The 21,601-nt window shown below is 37.8% G+C and overlaps 1 protein-coding gene across 1 annotated transcript; it reads left to right on the plus strand.

Moving 5' to 3' along the window:
• Positions 1-16,485: 16,485 nt before the first annotated feature.
• LOC115691200 (NAC domain-containing protein 35) lies at positions 16,486-18,992 on the plus strand. Its single transcript, XM_030617778.2, has 3 exons — positions 16,486-16,963; positions 17,125-17,393; positions 17,934-18,992. Exons 1-3 carry the CDS (start codon positions 16,738-16,740, stop codon positions 18,735-18,737), a joined length of 1,299 nt encoding a protein of 432 aa, XP_030473638.1. The 5' UTR covers positions 16,486-16,737; the 3' UTR covers positions 18,738-18,992.
• The last annotated feature ends 2,609 nt before the right edge of the window (positions 18,993-21,601 follow it).

Consider the following 21,601-nt stretch of genomic DNA (forward strand, 5'->3'; position numbering starts at 1 on the left):
AAATGTCATACTTTCTGCTAAACAAACGGAGCCTGAGCTGGGTCTTTCCACTCTCTCTGTCGTGTCATTAACTGCAGATCTCTACTGTACATTCACGTAGGCGAGGGGGGGATGGAGTTCGTATCCTTTCCTTCTTTTCTTGGAGTTATTCAAGAAGTCGTCGTCGTCGCTCCCGATCCCAAAAATTGAATGCCACCGCTGATGGAGTTAAAGACGTTGGGGGGGACGGGGAGGTGGTGGTGTGCCTTGTTTGACTGGTCAGACCTTTGAAGTCATCATATGGCCCCATTTCATTTGCCAGTCTTCGTGGGGCCATTTCTTTCCTTAGCGATAACGCAAATGAGTTGGACTCCCACGTGTACTTCCCCCCCTTCTCTCTTTCGGTTTCTTAATTCAAGCCCCTTTTGGTCTACTCAAGTTCTGCATGGCTTGTACAACAAGTGTCACATGGAAGATTTACACCAAAAGCCTCAACTCCTAGAGTCTTAAGAATTGCAATTTGTGGCCGGAGCCTTTGGTGGTCGTGAAAACTCACCCCATCTTCCTAATCCAAAACGACACATTTAATCACTTCTGCTCATGTTATTTTGTAAATAGCTTAGATTTGGGAACTTTATGCTCACTTTAATTGGAAATTTAGTCGGCAATGTACTCGTAACTTTTACGCGTTAAATTAGGTCTTCTCCTCACCTTGTCAAAGACAAATCATTTACATTAATGCTTTGTTTGAAATAATCGGGGAAAGAAAAATGGGAGAGGAAGTTGGGGAAATTCTTAAAGTTCCCTCTCTTTTAGGCCTAATTCCAAAAAAAAAAGCACCAATTTTAGGTCAAGGGACAATTCTTGCCCGAACTTTTTTTTGTCCTATAAAAAAGTACCAACTTTAGGTCGAGGAACAATTCTAACCTGAACTTTTTTTTGTCCTGTAAAAAAGCACTAACTTTAGATTGAGTGACAATTCTGGCCCCGATTTTTTTTTTTCTCATTAAAAATCACCAACTTTCATCATGATCTCAAATCTGGCCCCCTGTTAACTTTCACCATTGTTTGAGAAAGAACGTAATGATGGTGAGCTTGGCGAATCTCGTCCATGGCATCTGTCGACAGGCGGTGGTCAGCTTCAGATTACGTTTGGCCAGAGAAATTCAATCTAGAGATATTTTTGACTTGTCAGTGAAGTGAAGAAGACGAACATTTTTACCGTTATTCTTCAAATTGTGGCTTAGAGAATAAGATAATAAATATTGCTTTAAATCCAATCAACAAGCCACGTGGATTTATTGCTAATGTGGAATAGTCAAGTTAGATAATCAATGGTTCTAAGTCAATGGAGGTCAGATTTGGGATTTAAGTTAAAGTTAGTACTTTTTTACGAGACAAAAAAAATTGGGGCCAGAATTGTCTCTCAACCTAAAGTTGGTGCCTTTTTACAGGACAAAAAAAAGTTCGGGCCAAAATTATCCTTTGACCTAAAATTGGTGCTTTTACGGGACAAAAAAAAGTTCGGGTCAGAATTGTCCCTAGACCTGAAGTTGGTGTTTTTTTTTTGGAATTAAGCCCTCTCTTTTACTCCCACAAATTTTCAAAAATTTGCCCAACTTTTCACCCACTTTCTCAACTTTTCCAAACATTAAGGGTGCGAATGGTAACCATTCTGCTCTAGAAATCAAATTCTTGCTAGAAATTGATTTCTGGATGAGAAATCTGTTTGGTAAAACATGACTAATTCTGCTCCAGAAATTGATTTCTGGAACAGAAATCCGTTTTGATTTGTTGATTTTTATTGCACCTAAAAAAATTTAAATTTTACTCAAAGTGGGTGGCCACATGTATTATAAGTCATTCTGTAAAGTTTTGAAATTTTTGATTTTTTTAAATTTTTTTTGGGCACCTAAAAAAATTTAAATTTCACTCAAAGTGGGTGGCCACAGGTATTCTAAGCCATTTTGTGAAGTTTTGAATTTTTTTTATTTTTTTTTTTTTTTTTTTGGGCACCTCAAAAAATTTAAATTTTACTCAAAGTGGGTGGCTACAGATATTCTAAGCCATTCTGTGAAGTTTTGAAATTTTTTATTTTTTTTTATTTTTTTGGGCACCTCAAAAAATTTAAATTTCACTCAAAGTGGGTGGCCACAGGTATTTTAAGCCATTTTGTGAAGTTTTGAAAATTTTTATTTTATTTTTATTTTTCTTTTTTTTTGGGCACCTCAAAAAATTTAAATTTCACTCAAAGTAGGTGGCCACAGGTATTTTAAGCCATTTTGTGAAGTTTTGAAATTTTTGATTTTTTTTGGGCACCTCAAAAAATTTAAATTTCACTCAAAGTGGGTGGCCACATGTGTTTTAAGCTATTCTGTGAAGTTTTGAAATTTTTGATTTTTTTTTTATTTTTTAAAAAAAAATTCACCAAATTTCATATTTTCCCGAAATCTGACTTTTTTTTATTTTCTGGAAATTTTTATGAATTTTTCTAGAATTTTTCAATTTTTATGCATTTTCTAAAAAAAAAATTTGTGAAAAAATAGGGAGAATGCATTTCGGAATCGAGAAGCTACAAAAAGTAGCTTTTCTTTTTCTTGCCAAAAACTCATTTCGGAATCAAGAATGCATTCTGGAATCAAGTATTTTTAACAAACGCATTTTTATTCCAGAATGCAAAAATCCCTCCAGAATGCATTCCCGAAATTTTTTAACAAACGCCATTCTGTTCCGGAATGCATTCCGGAACAGAATTTTTATTCCGGAATGCATTCCATGCGCACCCTAATCCTTTGGAACGTTTGAAAGAGTTGTATTATAGAGAGACCAACCCAAAGCTTGTGAGGTTTAGAATCGATACTAATGTATATATACTTGAAATACCTCATGATATCAACGTTTATCGATCACGATACTTGAGATGCCTCACGATATATACTTCGAGGTACCCTTGAGCCACCAATGTATCTATAGGTTTGCTCACAGGTTGGCCACCTCTAGCTTGTTTACCAAACCACCATCTTCCCTGTCTAATCTTAGTGTCAGCAATATCGTATCGAGTTGAAGAGGCGTCTGGACCATGCATTCAAAGGCTTGACGTGTGCTGAGAGCTATATGTTGATTTGATACTCTTCAAGAAGCATTAGATGAGGTGATCGCCCTATTATTTTCCATGCTCCTTTTCTGGCTCAAGACCCCATTAATTATTTCCATTGTATACGTGTACATGGAATAACAGATTGGACAAGACAAACACACCCACAGGGACACCAGCTTCACCGACCGAATCACAAATGTAAACGTACAAAACTATTGTATGGAACATGCTGCTGCTGCTGCTGCTGTACTGATCTGACTGACTGCAGTCGCTGGCTGTGTATCGAGGGCAGTTCACGAGATACCTGCCCTCCTTATTAAGTGGGGGGACACACAGAAACCAACCAGACATCCACACAACACCACCGTTTCATTTAATAGGCGAAGTCAGAGGGTCAAGAGACAGTCAGAGACTCTCGGTCAGATGGTCCTCTCTCAGTCTTGAATGGAGATTGACCCCGACCCTACCATTTCAGAAGCATGCTTTAATCTCTCAGCGGTGGATGTGGACATGTTCATCTGTGCTTGTGCTTGGAGAAAATGCCAATGCAATGGGGCCATTGGCAAGAGATGCATAAGTCTGGCATTTAGCAATTAAGAGTCGGCAACATCATAAGCCACTGACCTCAACTAACTCCCAAGCAAATCTTGGATGCCTCATCTCTCTCCGCAGCTTCCATACAGACATGAACAAAAGGAGAGTCTCTGCTGAAACCCATAACTGGCCAAGTCTTTCGGTTGGTCTCTGGGTGGTCATCAATTAATAGGACATGAAATTTTCAGAAGAAGCTTTGGATCAGGAGGTGGGGCCTGGGCGGTTTCGTCCCCGTGCTTGTGGCCCTGAGGGATGGATCGACGTGCATGTGCGCGCGTCAAACTGCACAATAATGCAGTTTTACTAGCTAACTCTGCCTTTCACTTGCTCGGGTCTCAAATGATCAAATCTTATCCTTGGGTGCTCTGAAATCGAAAAAGTAAAATATCGTATGGTCTATTAACCATGGTTGAGATGATATTGATCCATCTTCTCTCTGAAAACTCTGGCGTTTTTACTTTACGGAAAAACAACTATGAGAAGGCATGTTCTCATTCTGCTGATTTTGTAATTTAAGAAGAACCTGTTGTAAGTTCTTACTGGCTATTCAGGTGTAGGGAAACAAGGAAATAGTGATGCACAGTTCATTATCCAAGTCTCTAAAGTCGGCACCAATTGGTTTAAGAAAGGCCTAAACAGCGAGCTTGATTGGACACACATGAGTTCTAGACCATTCATCACCTGGATATGGCCATTCTAGTCTCATTTGGTAGGAAGATCTTACTGATCTGTTAACGAAAAAAAGATCTTTTTTCTGTGTCGGTAGAATTCTAAAAAGTTGACGAGTGTTTTAAAACTGTTGGTAGAAAAAGTTATTGGCACCTGATTTCGCAATAACCTGTTTATAACTTATCAATATTTTTATGGCCATTCCTAGTATACACTCTTTTTTAAGGTTTGCAAATCATCAATTTACTCGCCTTTTACTAACATTTTCTTGTTTTTCCGGCCAACAGCTTAAATTTATGAACTTTTATAAGAACATACCTATCTTTATTTTAGTGACTGACTAAATTTTTTTTTCTCTAGTTGAATTACTAACCGATTTTGAGTCACCAACTCTCATTTTGACTTATTTACCAAAGTCTATTTGTCTTATTTTAATTTATTAATTTTTTTTTTACCGTTCATCGATTTTTATTTTTCTTTATGACAAACGCCTTATTTATATGAACTCTGATATGAGTTTCCCAACATTTTTTTGTATGGCTTACTTGCTTTTCTCCCTTTAGATTACCAACCATTTTTGATTTACCGATTACCAACATATTTGAGTTGCTTACCAATGTTTTTCTGTCTCTTTTTTTTTTTTCTATCTAAAATTTAATAGTTTTCTGTTGTGTTTACAACCTTCGCTTACTTTACTTGTCTGTTAGTTAACTTTACTACATCTTTTTAGAAATCGCCAGCCTTAATTGAAGTGGTTACTAATGTTTTCCCGATTACGTTACCAACTCTTATATGAGTTAATTACTAACGTTTATTCGGTATTTTTTTTTTATTATCAACTCCTCTTGTCTCTCACTAAAAAAAAACTTATCATTCTTTTACCAACTTTTATTCAACTTGTTTACCCAAGTCTTAAATTACCCGGTCCTTGATTAAGTTAATAGTTTTAGTTTACCAACTTTCATTTGACTTGAACGTGGAAGTCGAATCTCACACCTGAAATTATATGTCCCCACCCCACCCAAATCATTTGCCTTGCTTACCAAACCCTTTTTACAGTAAAATTACCAACTCATATTTGAGTTAGTTACCAGCGTTTATTTGATTCGTTATTCATATTGCCAAGTTATCTTACTTGATTTTACCAATTTTTATTTAGCTTTCCTACCAATATTTTAAATCGACCAACTATTATATGAAAGCACCAACCTTTTGTAAAGTGACTCACCAACTTTATTTCCAATTAAGTAACCCATTAAAACAATTGATAAATTAAAAAAACCATGTACGCGTCGGTGACTAACTCAAATGATAATTGATAACCCAGAATTAGTCGATAACTGAATTAGAGAAAAGTTTTCTAAGGGAATATTATGCTTAAGTTAAGCTATCCTAGAATGATGCTCCTCTTACTGATGCAAAATTAGGGTTTTCCGCTAGGCTAGATAACCAAAGTTAGTGGTTCTCTAGTATGAGACGTGTGCACCACGTTTGTGATCCCATCTAACTTTCGATAGAGCTGAAAAATCATTAATGAATTTGTGTATTTCCTTTTAACTTTGATCATGGCCGTGAAGGAAACAAATGTTGCACCTTCCTCGACTTCACTGTTCTTGACCATCCACGTTCATGTTTTCGTCATGTTTCTTCCAACGATATACTATATACTCATGTCTTTAGTATCATATTCCTGTTGTTTTATATGTGATCATATATTATAAATATGTGAATATTCCTATTATTTATTTTGCTACAAGTTATACACACATATACTTAGATACAACCCTTACACGTGTTTAGGGACAATTACAAAAAAAAAATCCTAAACATATTACACTCATGCCAATTTAGTCTTAAACGTTTCAATTATGTCAATATAGTCCTAAAACTTTTCATATTTTGCCAATTGAGTCTATTCGGCCAATTTTAACTGGAAATTGCTAATGTGTATGTCGGCTGTCCTACATGGCAATGTCGGCGATGATGTAGACATTTTAAAATAATATTATAATAATATTATGAATTTTTTAATATTATGAATTTTTTAATATTTTTTGATTTTTTCTTTTATATTTTGATTTTTTTTATTGAGGGTCGGCAAGGGTTGCCAGCACTTGGCGAGGGTGTTGTGGCCTTCACTAGCTCTGGGTGAGGGCTTGTAAGCCTTTGCTGCCATTAAGGGCTTGGGCGAGGGTTGTGATGCCTTTGTCGGCCGAAGTGAGGGCATGCGACCCCTTGTCCAGATTGCAAGGGCGTCTTGGCCCTTGCTTGTGGCTGGCAAGGGTTGGCCAGCAACCCTTGTTGCCCCTCGGTAAAAAAAAATAAAAAAAAGAAAAAGAAAAAATCCAAAAAATTGTAAAAAATATTTATGTCAGCGTCGGCTGTGCCACATAGGACGATCAACCTCTACATCAACGATTTTAACCGGATGACTCAATTAGCAAAATATGAAAATATTTAAAACTAAATTGGTACAATTGAAAGGTTTATAACTGAATTAACATATTTGCAATAGATTTAAGATATTTTTTTGATAATATCCTCAACGTTTTTATCCTCGGCCCTCCCAAATTGCCTTGGGAATTATGTGCTCTAGATTCATCTTCAGTTTGCGGTAGGACGTAAACGTCACGCATTAAAAGCATAAAGCTGAACATTGTCCTTTCCCAATAGTGGACAAATCAAGAGATTTTTTTCTTGTGCGAGCCCCCAGAGATCATCATAGCGAGAGGAAAATCAGAGAGGGCGCCATCAAAAAGTGCAAAAAATCCTAATTTGGCCGGAGAGAGATGGCGACGATTATGGAGCGAATAAGGACAAGATTCGGCGTGCTTTGGGCGAAGAAGATTGGCTGGACGGCTTGATCCAACACAAGTTGTGCATGCAGCACTGTCTATATCAATTAGGGTCGGCGATTATCTCATATGATCCTATCCCAACTTGATCTCGATCTCTCTCTTTCTCTCCGTGTCAAAAGGGTGTGCATGATTAGTGAATTTGGATGATCTTGGAGCATTAAATGGGGATGAGCTAGACTGGTTTTTTGGTGTGGTGTGATGCAAGATACGGCTACACGGTCACATGCACGTCCACATTTAGAAAACCCAAATTGACGTATGGACGCATGCAAGAGGGGACTGGAGGGGTCGACGACCGCCAAAATGGTCCAGTCCACCCAAGAGATCTGGTGGGAGATAGCCAATCGCCAGAACTCTCACACCCACACAACAATATCAACGCGGAGACGTCGACGTCGATGTGTGTACATGCTTCTTTCGTCGTCTTCTTGCGATCGCCACCGTCTTCTTCTTCGTCGTCCTCTTCGCCCCATCTAGAGTATGCACCATTAGGTGGCCCCCGCCGTGCAGCTCTCCTCCACTTCTCGGGAGATATTTTTCTCCTCGCAGGAAGACGAGGTGATGCAGCTTCGTTGCAGTGTAGCGCACGGCATCTAACGGACTGGTGTGGGAACATTCATGGAAGAGTTTCTCAGGTTCCTAGGTTTCCATCAGTTCCGCTTTGCCTTTTGGTCCTTCTCTCTCTCTCTCTCTCTCTCTCTCTCTCTCTCTCTCTCGTGAATTGCGAAGAGAGAAAGTGAATCTCATGCAGTGCTCTAGTCCCCGTTAACAAGACATATTCAGATAATCTCAGTCACATCTTAAGGAAGTGACCATCTGTATGTAATGTTTATTAGGAGTAAACTCAAAGAAACCATCTCAATGGATTGCACAGGGTATTCTTTTTTGGGAAAATACCACAAAAAACCTCAAACTATACCCACTATAACACAAACACTCCAAACTTTTTTACTTTTTTGTGGCATTAACCCATCCTTCTTTTTTAGATTTCCTTTTCCATTTCTCACACCTGCTTCTTGGTGTCTAATAATGAATAAAAAATCTAATTATTAATATATCTCGAGTTTGATTGGCGATCATATTATGTCTTCGTATCTACTACATAATATAATTTTCGATTGTCATCTTGCCCCAATAAGAAAAGAGATTTTCTTCAGTTCTTGGGATTATGGGGAGGTGCTATCTTAAAACTAACTTTTACGCATTGGGCTGAAGTTCATCCCTCTAATCTAATTAAAAGGGCAAGCCATCACTCTGATATTAGGCGATTGGGAGCAACCATTTCAATATTCTGTGTCGTGCTTTGAGCCATGGTAAGTATACTGAAACGGTGTACAAATTTTGATTTAACGAATAATATATATATAGTTAGATTAAAAAAGTGAGTTCGAAGCCCAAGCTGATGGGTTTCCTCCAATGTTTGATAAAAATCCACAATATCATTGGATAAACCCTAAACCTTAAATAACTCCAAAATAATCCTCAACTCAAACCCCTAAATAACCTCTAAACCTCAACTTCGGGTGACATGATGAAGTTGATCGTTGCATCTATAGTCCAACGATCGAATGAGACGTGGAGAGGAACCATAAAATTCTTGGTTAATTGGAAATTTTCGCGGAAGCAAGAACGGTTGTGGTACGGTTGTGGTGCGAGGAAAAAGCAGGTCAACTAGGGTCCATTCTAAAGAAAAATCTCAACAAATTGCAAGTTGAAAGCAAAACAACAAGGGAACCGAACAAATCTAAGGAATTTGACTATGTAGAAGCCTAGAACAATCAAAGCCCTTCCCCACCAAGCCCGAGTTTCGTAGTCATGGTGGACTTCGGACTTTTACCCATGACGTTTTATGGCATGATTCATCGTTAAAGTAATATGCTATCGACACATCGTTGGTCCCTCTTCTAATAGCTTCAAACTTTTAAGGAATTTTATTTTTCCATAAGAGTTGGAACGAGGAAAATAAGTTCTTGAGTCCTCCCAGAACCTAATCAACACCTTTTTTAATGCAAGTGCATATTGGCCTGCATTGTCATATGCTTCCATATAACACTAATGAAAAGTTGGCTTCGTGATCATAAGTAGCACCGATGATAAAAACGCCACTGTGGTCGCAATTACAATACACCCATTTAATTATGAAAATGGGTCCTCGGACACTTGTTAATAATCCTTATGTTAATGAATCATGCGATTCCTTTTCTAGGTTCTTCATGGTTAATAAATAAGGAACATGGAATTAGATGTTTCTCCTGAATGTGTATATGACATTTACAAATCATCAATATCAAAAGGTAGTGAATAATCAACCTCATTTATTTGAATATGTTGACTAATATCAAACTAGCAAAAGGATTAATCTAGATGCCTCCATCTATTGAATTAAACTTATAAATAGATTGTGCCACACTCAACTTTGAGATTGAATTATAACACAGTGAAAACGTGATCGACCTCATCCTCTTCTAGCGTACGGAGTTTATCATATTATAATATTTTCCTATTACACCAAGAATCCATCTGACGCTTTAAACTTTTTGTTTAAGTCAAACAATGGAGATTCTTGGAAAATCCAGTATGTTCTAGTAGAAAATTTCTTAAATATATAAAAAAATCGAATTAGGTTATTTTGATTATGTATGCACATTCTGAAAGATCTAATAATTTAACTATATTACACCAAGAATCCATCTAACGTTTTAAACTTTTCGTTTAAGTCAAACAATGGCGATTCTAGAAATCCAGTACTTTCTAGTAGTAAAATTTCTTAAATATATTAAAAATCCAATTAGGTTATTCTGATTTTGTATGTACATTCTGAATAGTCTAATAAGTTATATTATTAGAAATGACACTTTATCACGTACAAAAATCTTGTCGTCAATCTAACAGTTTAAGCTTTCAGATGGAATCTTTTAGTAATCGTAATGCTGGTTTAATGCTACCATCACATCAAGGTCATTGCTTGGAGTAAATGAACATTCAAGCATATACTAGTCTCTCTCTCTCTCTCTCTCTCTCTCTCTAGAGTGGGGGAGTCGCTACAAAGTTCCAGTAATGACAACTTTTCCATGGGCGGAATGTAGTAAGATCGATCATAATCTGACTGACAAATGTCCTTACAAGTGGTCGGTCGTGACTTGTGACCCTAACGACAACGACGCCCCCGTCATCTACCCAATGGACCGCCATTCAGCTGGGTAATCATTCCTAGGGTTTCATCTACGAAGAAAAGTCAAATGTTGCTTAGCCTCGTATGACATAATACAAACTAAACGCGGGTGGGTGGAGATTATGCACGAAACTTGCTTCTTTAAGCTTGTAGAAGCAACACGACCTAATTTTTCGTGCTTTCAGATGGCCAATCATCTAATAAGCAGATTGGTGACCAAATCTCATCACCAGGCAGATCCTAACTTGGCCCTCAAAGCGTGACATCAATCACTGTGCTTCTTGCTGACTTGCCATGTTTGTGATCTCCCCTATCATCTTCTCTACGTCGTCTCCATCTTTGTTTTCTACCATATTTCTTGTGAATACCCACCTAAACAAGAAGAAGAAAGAAGAAGACTTGAGCAATATATAATTTATTAGCGACCATCTCAACTTTTCTTTTCGTTTCTTTCTTTTCCGCCCTTTTTTTAATGGAAGAGATATTATTCTCGATGAAAATACCCTCATTTGCGGAACGTCATGCAAGCACGCAGAAAGGGATGGTCAATTGATCCTCCTTTTTTTTTTTTTTTTTGGTAAGCGGGGTGTCAGGCCAGCTTGGCGCACCTCGACTATTTCTGGGGAGACTAAGACAAAGAACCACGCCAGCCCCACTTAAATCACAAGTGCTTCGGTGGGGAATCGAACTGGGACCAATGCGCTAACCACATAATCCCAAGACGCCCTAACCAAATGAGCTACCCATGGGTGGTCAACTGATCCTTCTTGATTACCGCTAGACCCATAAAAGATTATATAGTTGACGAAATAGAAAACCCTAGAAGGTCGTTCGTTGTTCGTTTAATGGGGAGTACTCCAACACCAATGGCTTAGTTACTTTGCAAATAAGACAAAACAAGATATAATTTATATACAGTGAAGTTCTGTCTATCTGGTTAACATTTATATGAAAATCTTGGAAAAAAAGTTAATTTGTGTGAGCAAGGTAAAATTGTCCTCAGAAAAGTTACTCTTACAACATCAAAAGTCAAAAGATAAAACTAAAAACTTAATTTTCCACCACCAGCATGAACAGGATCCTCGGTTGTCTTTGGATTCCTGGGGAGGACCCATACTTGTTGACGATGCTTTCAAGTCTCTCCAAACCAATGAGACACGGTTTGGCTTTTACACAACAAATCAAGAACGCTAGCTTTACACAAGACAGAAACCCAGTTGGACAAATAGGCGATTTGAGGACGAGAAGGAGAGAGAGAGAGAGGGTTCATTTTCAATTGGGAATTAGGGAGATACAGCATTGGATGACGATATAAAGCGCGAGAGAGAGAGAGAGGAAAAAGAGTCCCCATTAATGCAAAAAGAAGCCGTTTGCCTTTAATTCGAGATTTTGAGGTGCTCAAGAGTCAAATTATTGAAAAATGCCTATTAGAAAAAAGGATATCTTTTTCTAGAAAAAAACGAGAGTTGAAAGAGATATGGTTGGAAATAAGACAACAAACGAAGAGGAGCCCTCCTTTGGTTTTGTCTTTTTTTACAGAAGAGAGAGTGATCACGGGTTTCATTTGACTCTCTTTCTCTCTCTTTCTCTCTCTCTCTCGCTTCGCTCAAAAACAATTTTTTCACTCCTTTTGTCCAATTCAGCTCCAACCCTAACCCCACCAATATAATTTTCTATGTTTGTTTTATCTCATTTCAACTTTGGCTTCCTCAGAAGCCACGCATCACATCATTCACCACCATCTATCCATCCATACCAACCATATAATAATTTCCAATCCAATCGAATTATAATATACAATTTTTTAGGAGAAGTAGGTAATTTTTCTAATCAGAATCCCTTAAACATTTTGAATAACCAAAACGAGGGAGCCAATTGGTCACATGTGTACTCAACACATGCAGCTTTTTATATTGGCAGATCATTTGTCAGCATGCTCGTTTGGCTTTTTGACAACCAAATTTCACTTTTCCGGCAGAAGAACATGCCCGCATTGGACTTAAATTGCGCCCGCACCACACGTGTGCTCTTACCTAAATGACAAAAGAATTAGGTTGTTAATTAACCGAGTAGGCTCATCTTAGCATTCTACAAATCATCTGCTGATTCATTTTATACAGGTTGATAGTGATCCAATTAAGGTTTGATGGCAAAAGTGCCGAAGAGTACATTTTCCCTTTCTCTCCCGAAAAAAAATAAAATAATTAAATTTTCTAGGAAATTGAAACAAAAAAAAATTCTGCCACTGCAAATGGCATTAAATGGCTAATTTTTTTATGTGTCCGTAACCCTTCAAATTATGATTCCTTAGATTTCTAGCACTATCCAAACTATAATTGGTAAATTAAATAAATTTTTTTATTTCACGAAACTTTTACTTCATCTTTCATTATAGGTCAATTCTTTTGAAACCTATTCTTCTTAATATATATAGATAGATACAATTTTTAGTCCTTCCGTTCGAATATAGTCTTTTACTAGTAAAAATAAACTGAACAAAATTAGAGATTAAAATAACAACCTTAAATTTCAAATATTCTAGCCTATGTGAATAAATTAAATTATCCTAGCTATATAAAACATGAATTATTCTAGAGTTTTGAACCTATCAGATTGTAAATTGTATATCAAATGTTGATATTATTTCGATTGTCTTCCATGTCAGAGAAAACTTGACCTCGAGTTTTATATTATTGGATTCTTATCTAATGGAGCAAAATGCTTCAAATGCTCATAGACTTTGCAACCATATTCTCCAGGTTATTAAAGTTTTTTTTTTCCTAATAGACCGTTTCGATTAATTGTTTCAAAAATTTCCGATTTGGGAGTGAATTTTGAGCAGAATATCTTCTCGTGTCATTTCATTAACTTTGCTTGTATGTGCTCTATCCCTCTAGATAATTTGGAAGTGTTTGCTAGTTTTTGGTGTAAGAAAACTTTCACCGGAAGAGATAATTACTCAAAAAGTTCTAAACCTATTGTATGACAGTTAATTCAGTTCTGCACTTTATGATTTTTCTAATTTAGTCCTAAATATTTTGTCGATTTTTCAATGTAGTTCTTCCGGTCAATTTTTCGCAAAAAACCAATAACGTGGACAATTTTTGCAATGTTTATAATTTTTTGTAATTGTTTCCTCTCCTTTTCCTTTTTTCTTTTTCCTTCTTTCTCGTTTCTTTACCGATCTCCAGCCACAGGTGAGCCAAGGGTGTTGCAGCTGGGTGAGGGCGGCAATGCCCTCGACTTGCCCAAACCAGGCAAGGGCCGCAACCCCTTGTTGGCCTTGACGATCGCGCTTGATCCAAAATTCGACGAAGGAAAAAAAGAAAAAAAAAGGAAAGAAAAAAGAAAAGAAGAGAAAATAAGGAAAAGAAAGAAAAATTCAGAAAATTATAAATAATTTCAAATAATTGTCAACAGCAGTGCCGCCATGTCATGTAGGACGGTCGGCGTTTACTAGACCGTTAGCCATTTTAAGCTAAAATCGACTTGATGGATTACATTGGAAAATTATTAAAGAATTTAGAACTAAATTGATAAAATCGAAAGTTTAGAACTTGATTAGCCGTCGAACAATTTAGAACTTTTTTAATAATCTTTCCCCACAAGAATTCTAATCAACCAGTTCCACAAAATTGATTGATTATCTAACCCTCCTTTAGAAGCTATATGTAGGCGGTACTTTTCTTAATGGCAAAGCACTCGATATAATATAAAAGAGATGTTATCCATGCTTGTAACATGAGGAACGGACACAATTGACTATATATATTTTTGCTAAGGTGCGATAGAATAATTATATATTCAATCATGCATCAATCATGCATTTTTAATAGCTTAAGCTTTCAAAACTGTTAGCAGTGGTCCCACGAAATCTCATTTGGAATTAGAGCAGGAGATCCTGTATTCCAATCTTATCATGTTTCATTTGCCTCCCTAATTAAATATGTCTACGCTTAATACTAGTAAAAAAGACTAGACTAAGCGTTAAAAGAGTGATAGCACAATTAAATATTAAATCATGCATTCATTTAATAGTTTAAGCTTTTAGAACAGTTGATAGTGATCTCACGAAATCTCACAAGATGATCATGCAATTCTCACCCATCAAAGCAAAACTCAAGGTTAGAGCTAAACCTAATCATGAGCGTGACATCAATGGACCCCATTAGCCTTGCTCAAACCAAAAGGGCTCGAAGGGCAATTCTAGGTGAATTTTAATCAAGGCCATTGAGATAGAATGCCCGACGCAAGATTAACCTGACAAGCAAAATTATACATTAATTTCATCAAGGATGGGTTTGATTGGATAACAAGTTAAGTCAGACATTAGGTCCAGCTCAAGCACGCCCGGTTATCTCTAGAAAGGGCATAGGCACCCTTTTAATAGCATAACTTTATTATACTTAGCACACTAGTTCCAAAAAAGTGGGAAAATTACCCAAAAAGTTCCAAACCTATTATATGGAGGCTAATTTAAGCCTAAATTTTTCAATTGTACAAATTTAATCGTAAACCTTTCGATGATTTGTCAATTTAGTTTCAAACCTTTTGACAATTTGCTAATGTAATCCTTTAGGCCAAATATTCAAATAATAGGTCTAGAACTAAATTGACAAATCTTCAAAAGTTTTATAACTAAATTGACATAATTGACAAGTTTAGAATTAAATTGACAAATTGTCAAAATGTTTAGGATTTAATTAGCATAATTAAAAGGTTTCAGACTGAATTAGTCGTCATATAATAGGTTTAGTACTTTTTGAACAATTATCCCCGAAAAAAGTTAACTTAGGAACCATAAAACCATAATTACAATCAACTTAAACCATCCACATGGAAGAGCTTAACTCATTATACATCACTCGAGTGATATTCTGCCAATAATGCCACTTATAATTCTATTCTCTCTCCTCTTTCACTTTTTGTTATCAAACAAACATATCTTAATAAAACTGTGCGGGTAGATTAAGGGGGTGTTTGGCAAGCTGCCAAATAGTGAAAATTTATGTTTTTTTGTTCCCATAATCAGTTTGGGAGTAAAAATCCGTTTGTTAAAATTTTTGTGCCCCGACACAAATTTGCAAAAAATTATTCCAGAATTAGTTTTGAAACAGAATCAAGAAGCAAAAACAAGTAGTTTATTGATTATTGAACAATTTTTCCATTTCTGATTCTTCTTGATTTTTTTCTTCCATATTGGTTTGTTGTTCTTCTTGTTCCCGGTCTGCCGCCGGCCGGCCACCGGCAACCGACCACCGGCCAGGGCCGACGAGGGAGTCGCGGCCCTCCCGGTGGTCGGCTAGGGCGGCTCGCGGCTGCAACGGCGAGGCCTCGCCAGATCTGGGCAAGGTCGAGACTCGCTCGGCTATAGCGAGGCCGACCTCGCCATCGCGATCGGCAGCGAGGGCCGCGACGCCCTCGTCGGCCCTGGCCTGTGGCCGATCGCCGGCGCCAGCGAACGACCATGGCCAAGGAAGCGAAGGAAAAAAAAGAAAAAAAAAGGAAAAAAAAAAGAAAGAAATATTAAAAAATTCAAAATATTATTAATAAAAATAAATTTTGTATAGTTATCAAACGCATTTCTGTTCTGTTTCTATTCTAAGAATAGAAATTTTGGGCAGTTATCAAACGCTTTCAAATGTTTAGAAATTGTTCTCGGGCACATAATAAAAAAGAATCATTTCTGAGTAGAATCAATTTCCGGGCACAGAACGTTGTCACGCGTACCCTAATAGTTTGATGTGTGATCTTACTAACAGAAAGCAAATAATAATAATAATAATAATAATATCACCAGCTTAACTTTCTTAGCTTATCGCCTATTCTTGAAAAAAGAATTAAGTAGTTCGATATTATAATTGGATGGATGGAATGGTGTGGGATGGGCGCGTGGGATGGAGGTAGTGGGAAGGAGGGAGAAAGGTCCAAGGCCACCGCTAAGAACATGAGGTCAGACTGTCCTCCCTTTTGAGATGTCATTTTCTCATCTTAAACGCTGTTATTAACGCGTAGGGCTTGAAAGCTATGTAGATCTCTCTCTCTCTCTCTCTCTCTCTCTCTCTCTCTGCGGGTCGTTTGACTCTCTCTGCACTAGAAGAAAAGAACGAAGAGAGAGAGAGAGAGAGAGAGAGAGAGAGAGAGAGAGAGAGAGAGGTTACCATATTCATCTGTACTAGGATTTTAACCACTCTCTTATCTTGCCTATACCTCTTTCTTTCATATATCACCCAGAAAATCCGTACACTTGGGCCATGCTATAAATTAGGGTGGAAGCTTCACCAAACAAGAGATGCCGATGATGGTGATGATGAGTGGATCACTCAGTTTGCTCCTCTTAGCTGTATAGAAAGCTTATAGTGATTTTTATGGCAATTGCTGCAACCATGAGCCATGAAGACACCAGCGACACCATCAACGACAACACCAAAGACGATCATGAGCATGACATGGTGATGCCCGGGTTCCGCTTCCACCCCACCGAGGAAGAGCTCGTGGAGTTCTACCTTCGCCGTAAGGTTGAGGGCAAGCGCTTCAACGTGGAACTCATTACCTTCCTCGATCTTTATCGCTATGACCCTTGGGAGCTTCCTGGTATTTACTTAAACGCTACTCAATTAATTGATATCTTTCTTCATATGATGGGGTTTTAATTCAAGCAGTTCTTCTCTATTCATACAAAAGCATCAAGATCTGATGCTTAATCTTAAGGCGCACGTTGACCCTTTTTTGTGGGTTTTGTTTTTCCAAATTAGCCTTAGCTGCAATTGGAGAGAAAGAGTGGTTTTTCTACGTGCCCCGAGACCGGAAGTACAGGAATGGTGATCGGCCCAACCGTGTGACCACATCAGGCTATTGGAAGGCGACGGGAGCCGACCGGATGATTCGAGGTGAGAACTCCCGTTCAATCGGGCTGAAGAAAACCCTCGTCTTCTACTCCGGCAAGGCCCCCAAAGGGATCCGAACCAGCTGGATTATGAATGAGTACCGCTTGCCGCAGCACGAGACTGAACGCTATCAAAAGGTGTCAACCATCTCCATTCTCTTCAGGTTCTTCACAAGCAGATTAATCATCTAACACAAAAGAGATGATTTCGAAACTTTAAAGTAGAGATGTCGTTTGACCATGCAAGAAAGCAAAGTCTCTAGCTAAAGATTCAATCACTTCTTCTTTGCCAAAGATGTGAAATTGAGCAATCTTTTATGAAGTTAGGATATCTCTAGTTAACCCTAGTTTTAAGACTCCTAGGATTCTGATTTAACGATTACGCAATATGCTTTTTCCGATAAGTGTAAATAGGATATTCAAAATTTCTGCACAAATTTCAAGAAGGAATTCATCACCTTTATATCAGTTCACCAACTCATCAAGACCTCTTGCAGATTCAATATCCTTCTTTGCAGTGAATGTCGTAGAAAATTTTGCGCAGTTGTCCTTCATATTTCCGTTGAAATTGGCTTCTCTCGTGGTCTCGTACTACATTAACTTCTCTCATCTCTAACCCGTGAACACTCATGTTCTTCTTTTATATTGGTTTGTTTTTCTTTTGTCAATATTTTCCAGGCAGAAATATCGTTATGTCGAGTGTACAAGAGATCTGGAGTTGAAGACCACCCATCACTCCCTCGTACGCTTCCAACGCGAGCATCTTCTTCTTCCTCTTCGAGATCGACAGGACTTATCTCGTCATCCGATCAGAATAAGCATCACCACAACATGACCATTAGCGGCCACAGCCTCCATTTGCAAGCGAATGCGATTGAAAGATTCCAAGCATTCATGGGAGGCGGAGGAGGAGGGGGACAATTATCGTCGCAGTCACCCCAAAACAACGATCAAGCCGATGGAAGCAGTAGCTCCGATGTCACGACCACACTCGGCCTCTCGAAACACAATGTCAGCAACGCATACTACCCAATCCCTCCGATCTCGGCCGCGGCGCAGCTCGCGCTCATGGAAGAAGATGGGATTGCTAATTTCCACCACCACCATCACTTGTCGAAGCAAGCCGCGACTCCGAGCAGCTGCTCTTTGGTTTTTCCCCACTTGTTCCCCAGTTCATCTTCAACGAATGCCGTGGATGATCTCCATAGACTAGTTAACTACCAGCAAGCTGCGGCAGCTTCGATTAATCAGCAGCAACAACAGCACCCACAGTTACAACAGTATTACCCGCCTCAGTATTCGCAGCTCCAAGGGCTGCTGCTTCCGCAATCATCATCGTCATCATCACTGTCTCAAAATCTGACGCTGAACAAGCTTCCGAGCCCGCTTCAGACCCCCTTTTCTGACAGACTGTGGGAATGGAATCCAGTCCCAGATGCAAACAGAGAGTACAACAACAACAACACCACTCCCTTCAAGTAGCGCAATAATTAGTTAATGGTCTGCAGAAATACTCGTCAAGACTCAATTATTACTGTTAATCAAGCTCCGATTGACAGACTTCGACCTTTCGTAACTACTCTGATGATATAATTAAGCTTTTGATAGATACTAGTTTCTGATACTTATGGATGTAACATTGTTATTGAACTTGTACTAGCTAGTTAGGGTTTGGGCTTAGTTGGGGGGTTTAAATTGGAATCCCATTTCCTTTTAACATGATACCTCTCACTATAATGCCTCTTGTTTCAGCCTAGTTAGTTTAATCACCACAAAATTTGAGCTCTCATTGCATTTCAAGCAAGAAGGGTTTTTATTGATGCTCACTCCACAAAAGGTGTGTGGAGCTTCATCTTGTTTCACTGCAGTGAAAGTTCATGTGGCCGATGAATTCCTACATCGCGAAGGGCACAAAAGCATGTCATTTCCGAGGTTAGTAATGGTCGCGATAACACATATATGGACCGAATGCAATAATATTCCAGCTCATGGCTTGTATGTACACTGATTAAGATAATTAACTTTGATGTTTGAGGTTACTGTCTCTCTCGTGTGTGCATGTGAACGTTGCAACTATAATAATTGTCCACGGACTAGACAGTGAGAATTGCATGCTACTGACACCCATGGTGTAATGCTAGGTGTTAAGACTGATTTATAAATCCGCCATAGTAAGTGCTCTTTTCAGGCCAATTAGTAAGTACACTTTCTTGCTATTGAACATAATTCACTCGTTCAAACTTCCTAGGGAACCTTTTTCTTTACTTAAGTAGATTAATATTGTAAAACAGCCTTAGCCTAGCATCGGTCCGATACCCTTTTGATATCTATGCATACATGTGTGTGCATGCATCGAGCACGTTGGTAGAATAATCTCCTGAATTTCGATTGATTTTGTTGCGCGATTAAGAATGAGTTTGCATATTCTTTTCTTAACTCATCAACCCCCATATGCAATATAATCTTGCTGTTTACTCACACACTTGATTTTCTAGTGCAATCAGAAACGAAGTGGTCTTTTCATGGCTACGCTGTTCTCCTCTCTCATGTTATTGAAGTTCAATCTCGTAATTCTCTTCTTCAACTTTCAGTCGTTTTTTATTTATCTACATATACCATTAAGAATGCGTTGTTCATGGTAAGGAAATGTACTCAAAAGTGAACTTCATCTCTGCTAGTGCAATGTACTCAGTTGCGATACTTTGGGCTTATGTTCTTGTGTTCAATTGTTCATCATTTCTGCGAAAATACGGTGTGTCGCAATGTGAAACCTGTAATGTACACTCATGGAGAAATATTGATCCTGCTCATTGTACATAGGTAGAAGTTATCTATTCTCTTTTAGTTAAATGAAAAAGTGCATGTACTATGGTTGGAACTTGGGAGTTTTTAAAATCATTTAGTACTCCTCTTCACCAATTCTTTTTGTTCTCTTTTTGTTCCACATAAATGGGGTGAGTTTGAGCAAGGAAATGGACATTCTGATGTTATATACATATACACACATACATATATGCATATATCAACTGATTAGATCTTAGATCTTGTGGACCTAGAATGAGCATCCTTTTCACTTTCCTTCTTTCTGATTATGTAATTGCATTTCAACATTTAATTAGTCTCAAGAATAAATATTACGTAAAAGATCGGACGAGTTTAGAAAATGCTTTGACGAAAGGAGATCATCGACATGAATAAGCGGCTAATTCGACAATATCAATCGAAGCAAATATTTCATTGGAATTTCATTTTTAATTTTTTTTTTTGAAATCAAGGGTGTTTTACGTTTTAGCCAAGTTTGCTTTGTTATCCCTTCAAAATCTTGAAATAAAAAAAAATCATATATCCTTCAAAATGATATGAAAATTTAAACGACCCTACATTTCACTTGTTGTGCATTACGAAAGGTATTAAGTTATTAACATTAGATAAATGCCAATTTTCAAATGCTACAAAATAAAAAGCAAACTCCAAATATATATGCAAGAAGTGGTTGAAGTAAGGACTAGGTTGCAATTATTTTCTGTATGTTTTCCTCCATCCAAGGCATTTGGACATTGGACAGTGTTTTTATCGGACTCTCTCAAGAGAAATGAATTCTAGCTGAAACTATGCGCTCAATTATTTGGTAATTGTAACTTGTACCTAACACATTAGAGAGAGAAATTGACACTAAAAGAGTCATAATTTTTCTACGGCACTTACTTTGATATCATAATTTTTCAATCGATCACTCAAGAGTCATAACTTTAAAAAAAAAATGCTCACTTGACTTTCTCCGTCAATATATCTCCAAAGATGAATCCTAACACATCCAACTTGGTTTTTTTTTTTTTTCTTTTTAAAAAGAGAGTTAAGTCCAAAGTGGAGTTAAGCCTAGGGATCATGGCCCATCTTTGTTGTCCCTCCAGTTTAGTGGCGATCCCGACCATGGTAGAGGTAGAGATAGGTTTCTTCCGCTAATCCGATTCCTTTTTGAGTGTGCCCTAGAATTTGCATTCCTTCTCGATTATGGTTATCGTTCTCTGCAATTCTATGCTTTTTCCTCTCTCCAAGGCGTCGCCAACTGAATGATCGATATTGGTGCGCCGGTATCTTGAGATTCAATCAATGCCGCATAGAATTTTCAAGTGGATGTCACTCAAGTGAATGTTCTTTAAAAGTTATAGTACTCAAGTAATTGCTTTAAAAGTCAATCCTGTCCAAGCTATTCTTATTGGACTTTTTAAAATAATATTCATCTCTGTCTCGGGGAAAAGCCAAACTTTGTTAGAAGACTGTGAGCCATTTCTCTCCGTTCTACTCTCCATTATTTTTTTAATGAAACTAATTTTAGCCACAAATCG

The sequence above is a fragment of the Syzygium oleosum genome, unplaced genomic scaffold (assembly GCF_021117445.2).
Source record: "Syzygium oleosum isolate NSW1041296 unplaced genomic scaffold, Sole_v2.1 Sole_v2.53, whole genome shotgun sequence".
NCBI classification, from domain to species: Eukaryota; Viridiplantae; Streptophyta; class Magnoliopsida; order Myrtales; family Myrtaceae; genus Syzygium; species Syzygium oleosum.

Bases quoted from the DNA above. Each gene is read 5' to 3' on its own strand.
- LOC115691200 (XM_030617778.2), top strand. From the start codon at position 16,738: ATGGCAATTGCTGCAACCATGAGCCATGAAGACACCAGCGACACCATC. The intron at 16,964-17,124 runs GTATTTACTTAA...TTTCCAAATTAG, and splicing joins TGACCCTTGGGAGCTTCCTG to CCTTAGCTGCAATTGGAGAG. The intron at 17,394-17,933 runs GTGTCAACCATC...AATATTTTCCAG, and splicing joins AGACTGAACGCTATCAAAAG to GCAGAAATATCGTTATGTCG.